This window comes from Agelaius phoeniceus, chromosome 4 (assembly GCF_051311805.1).
Source record: "Agelaius phoeniceus isolate bAgePho1 chromosome 4, bAgePho1.hap1, whole genome shotgun sequence".
Lineage (NCBI taxonomy): Eukaryota > Metazoa > Chordata > Aves > Passeriformes > Icteridae > Agelaius > Agelaius phoeniceus.
Genome location: NC_135268.1, coordinates 30,085,900 through 30,090,226, shown reverse-complemented (window position 1 = coordinate 30,090,226; position 4,327 = coordinate 30,085,900). Strand labels below are relative to the sequence as shown.

At 54.0% G+C, this 4,327-nt stretch overlaps 1 protein-coding gene across 1 annotated transcript; it reads right to left on the bottom strand.

Annotated features, from left to right (window-relative positions):
* Positions 1 to 1,162: 1,162 nt before the first annotated feature.
* On the bottom strand, positions 1,163 to 3,526 carry H2AZ1 (H2A.Z variant histone 1). The gene is made up of 5 exons (XM_054632570.2): positions 3,164 to 3,526; positions 2,753 to 2,830; positions 2,259 to 2,372; positions 1,703 to 1,832; positions 1,163 to 1,556 (listed from the first exon to the last, which is right to left on the bottom strand). Exons 1-5 carry the CDS (start codon positions 3,509 to 3,511, stop codon positions 1,495 to 1,497), a joined length of 732 nt encoding a protein of 243 aa, XP_054488545.2. The 5' UTR covers positions 3,512 to 3,526; the 3' UTR covers positions 1,163 to 1,494.
* Between the last annotated feature and the right edge of the window lie 801 nt (positions 3,527 to 4,327).

The window sequence follows — 4,327 nt, the reverse complement described above, 5'->3', positions numbered from 1 at the left end:
CATGCGCCGCCCCGCCCGCCCGGGGCGCCGCCGCCGCCCGGCCTGGAGCGGCTGGAAGGGCCGGGAGCGCTGGGATCGTCCCGGCTGGGAGCGCAGCCGCCCTCACGGCCGGCCCCGCGGGGGAGCCGGCTGCGATGGAAATGTACCGTGCGCGCTGCCGCAGCACTGCGGCCCCGCACGGTGCCACCGCTTCCCGTGCCCGACTCTGCCTCACGGTGCTCATTAGCAGCTGGCACAGGCTGACTGTAATTAGTGACAGCAGTTACAGCCCGCAAGGACTGCTGTGCCGCTAAGGAGGCACTCGGGTGCTGGTCCAGGGAAGCAGCGCAGCGCCAGAGGAGTGCAGCTAGCACAGGTCTCACCGGCGTCTCCGATCTAGGTCACCGCCTCGCAGCTACAGTGCTGCAGTAGAGATTACTGCCTCCAAGAGCTTAGGGAAACACGAGAGCCTGTTCTCAACAGAACCAAGTCTAGTTGCAGTATTTCACTGATGACTGCAGTTCTGGAAGGCAGGGAGCTTGCTACCCCCAACCGCACGCAGTGACTGTTCCCCTCTGCCTTAACAAAAGGAGGTTTCCCCTTACCACAACAGGCAGGGCTTTGCTATATGAAATCAACTAGCAGAGTGGGGGACAGCTGAAGGTGTGCCCAGACCCCCCCTGAAATCCACTGCTACTGAGGATTCTACTGCATGGCACAATTTAAAGGGTGCTGCAGTACAGTCCCTGTTTTCGCGGACGTCTGTCCAAAGCTTTTGCAAACTGGAACAGTTAAGGAGAGGCCCTAACACAAAATTATGTGAAGCATGGAATTTCAACACCCCTTCAGCTTATCTTACACTCCTCCATGACAGACCCTCTCCCTCTATGAAGGCTGACACTGAGTAAAACTGGCCTTAAATAACATCAGCCTTTTACATGCCCTGCTAAAGACAACTTCAGCACACGACACAGCAGGTTCAGTTAGGAAGAGTGTAACTTTACAGGACAAAGCGCTGTGCCCTTTCCCTACATGATATTTACTGACTACAGTATTCTTAGGCTGTATTTCAAGATGCCCCAAGCCCAGCAGGAAGAGTTGTCAGTTACATGCTCTTGGAACAACTTCAAGAGCTGCACAGTGGAGACCAGACTTTCCAGTTAACGACAAAGAGACAAATCAGTCCTGACATAACATTTATTGAGTATTTCCACTCTAGTAGATGAAAAGTCTGTACAAAACCAAACATTTCCTTTACTTAAACCAATCTAAAAACAGTCGGCTCAATTACAACCCACTACAAACACAATAGCTTCTTTGAAGCCATGGTAACACTTAAATATGGTTAAGACTTCAACGCAGAAATTTGGTTTGTTAGAAAGCTCAAGGGAGCTTTAGCTTCTCAAAGTTAAAAAAAGGCAAAATCGTGTTTCACAGATACAGTCCACTGGAATCACCAACACTGGACAAATTAAGTACTTCGAGTCCTGAGATAACAAGGAATCCTGGTATCCTTTAGACAGTCTTCTGCTGTCCTTTCTTGCCAATGAGGGACTTGTGGATATGTGGTATTACACCTAAAAAAGAACAACAGTTAAGACCATGCTATTTTTCTTTGATGATTTTCCTACACTTCATGCTTCAAATAAAATGACAACACTAACTTCAAGTCTGTGACAGTTCATGCCACCCAAGCACCCATAAACAACAAGCACTGACATACCACCACCAGCAATTGTTGCCTTGATCAGAGAATCCAGCTCTTCATCTCCTCTAATGGCAAGCTGCAGGTGACGGGGAGTGATACGTTTCACCTTCAAGTCTTTGGATGCATTTCCCGCCAGCTCAAGGACCTGAAACAAGACCATTTTTTAACAGTTACACAATCAAGTGAGACCAACAGCACACTTGTTAGCTGTTCAATTCTCTTCTCCAAATACAGTGTCACTGCCAGTGACAACAAGACAGCAAACAATGTCTCTTTTCAAGGGGTTCCTCCTTTGGAGCTCCGCATTTAGTTTTCCCAATGACAGAGTTCTACAGCAGATATGACATGGTGTAATGGCCTATTCTCAAAGTTATTTCACGTACTGCAGTTTTCCTACAAGGCACACTGCAGGAGCTGCTTGAAATGCAGAGTGATATTTCACGGTTTTTTGAGACACTTTTAAAGTGTCTCAAAGCACATGAAGAGTTCACAACCCCGTCCAAATTGGTCAAATACAGTAGGCACTTTTGGGGACTGACCAACTTGCTGGCACCCCTTGCAGGCATTTTACCTCAGCTGTCAGGTACTCCAGGATTGCAGCACTATACACAGCAGCTGTGGCTCCTACACGCCCATGGCTGGTTGTCCTGGACTTCAGGTGCCGATGGATGCGGCCAACAGGAAACTGCAAAATAACGGAAGCATGAACAGGCTGTGACGACAGAAAGGCTCTGCACAAAACCACATTGTGGGCAGCAAAATCCCAGTGGCAGAAGCACGGGCTGCATTTCAGAACTTGAGAATTCAGTTAAGAGACTGCATGCCAAACTCACATTAGCAACTTTCACGATTCCCAGCAATGGCCACAAGGGAATTGCTTTCCTCCCTGCATAGATATGCAAAGATCTAAAACCCGCTGGGTATGTTAATGTCTGGTTCACGATCCTTACATCGTTCCAGACAACAGCCAGACAGCAGAGTGTGAAGGTTTCACACTGCACAAATAAACCAACAGATGGAAGGCCCGCCTGACTTTCACTCACGCACACCTCAGCTCATGCTCACCTGCAATCCAGCCCGTTGGGAACGGGACACTGCTTTGGTCTTGGTCTTCCCAGAGTCCTTCCCAGCTTTCCCACCAGCCTGGCAATGCCAAGAGAAGAGCAGACGCTGACGTCTCCCACCGCGCATGCGCCCCGCGCCTCCACCACCCCCCCCGCGCAGAGCCACCCGCGCCGCTGCGAGGCGCGTGCGCGCCGCCCGCCGCACCGCGCGGCATAGGCCGCTCCCCGCGCGCATGCGCGGCCCCCGCTCCCCATTCCCGGGGCGCCACTGCGCGTGCGACCACCCCCCCAGCCGCCCCCGCCCTCCCCCCCACCGAGCCCGCGCGCGTTCCCCCCCTCTCGTCGGCGGCACGGAACCCGCCCGGCCCCAGCCGCCGCCGCCCGCCCCCCGAGGGCCCCCGCGGTTCCTCACCATAGCGAACCGGAGCGCAGTGCCACGCAGGGAAAGGCTGAAGCAGAGAGCGTCCCGCACGCACCGAGCCCGGGCGACAACACCAACCTGTCCCGACCCGCCGCGATTCAAACTGCGCCCACTCCCGCCTTCCCCCGGCCCTTTATATCCGCACCGCGCGGCCGCATCCGGGAACCCCGGCCTCGCCGCCAGCCAATGGCCGCGGGCGGGGCGGCCGCTCTGCCCCAGCGACAACCAATGGCGAGCTGGGGCGGGGCCGGGCGCACGACGCGGGGGGCGGGAGAGGCCCCGCCTCCCGGGACAGAGACACCGCGGGGGGGGAGATGGCGGTGGGGGTGTCTCGGTCATGTCGCCCGCGGTGTGGGGCTTCCTTCGGCTCGGCGGCCTGCTCTGGGGCTGGGGCTCCGTGGGGTCACCGGCGGGAGAGACCCTGCCCAGAGTCACTCCACTCATTTTCGCGGGGCTCTGTATCGGCAGGTCCCGCTCCGAGCCTCGCCTGTGTGCTCAGATGGCTCCAGAGCCGCCGCACTGCCCGCGAAGCTTTCTTTCCATAATGGAGTTAATTGGCTTTGTGTGCAAAGCGCTTCAGGAGCAGCCTGGAGGAGATCATGCGCGGGTTTGGGATGAGGAGCTATTACACTGCCTTAGCGAGGACACGAGGCTGCTCAGGGGCGTCGAATAAAGCTCCCCCATCAACTCCTCAAAATTGCGGCCCTGGAGAAGTGCCAACGACTACACACGTGCTCTGATTTTTATTTTTTATCTCTAATACCTAGGGCCACCCAGCCTTAGACCCCTTTGTGTACCCGGCTATTTCACAAACTGCAGTTAAAAGCAGTTTATCATCCATTCTGTTCCAAGTGTAACAATTAACTTAGTGCAAATTTCGTCACCTTGAGCACTTTGAATCCCTGCCTGTGTTTCCCTAAAATGAAGCCATAACCCACTTATTTTTTCGGGGTGCCGTTTTCAGTATGTTACCATTGAACCTCAGAGCTCGGCTGAGGGTGTTCTTGGTTAATCCTGTATTTTCAGCTTCAAAAAAGTAACATTTGGCTGTGCTCTTCCAGAACACAATTTGTGTTCTGTGTTATCTGAGAGATTTGCTGTTCATCTGTGCGCATGCAATGAGCTCAGAGAGAAACCTTGGCCTTTAGATGGCTG

What these genes read in the sequence shown, in the direction of transcription:
- H2AZ1 (XM_054632570.2), bottom strand. Translation starts at nt 3,511, where the DNA reads ATGACCGAGACACCCCCACCGCCATCTCCCCCCCCGCGGTGTCTCTGT. An exon ending in CCCAACGGGCTGGATTGCAG is followed by an intron (nt 2,373 to 2,752) that starts GTGAGCATGAGC and finishes GTTATTTTGCAG; the next exon opens with TTTCCTGTTGGCCGCATCCA. An exon ending in TGGAGTACCTGACAGCTGAG is followed by an intron (nt 1,833 to 2,258) that starts GTAAAATGCCTG and finishes GTCTTGTTTCAG; the next exon opens with GTCCTTGAGCTGGCGGGAAA.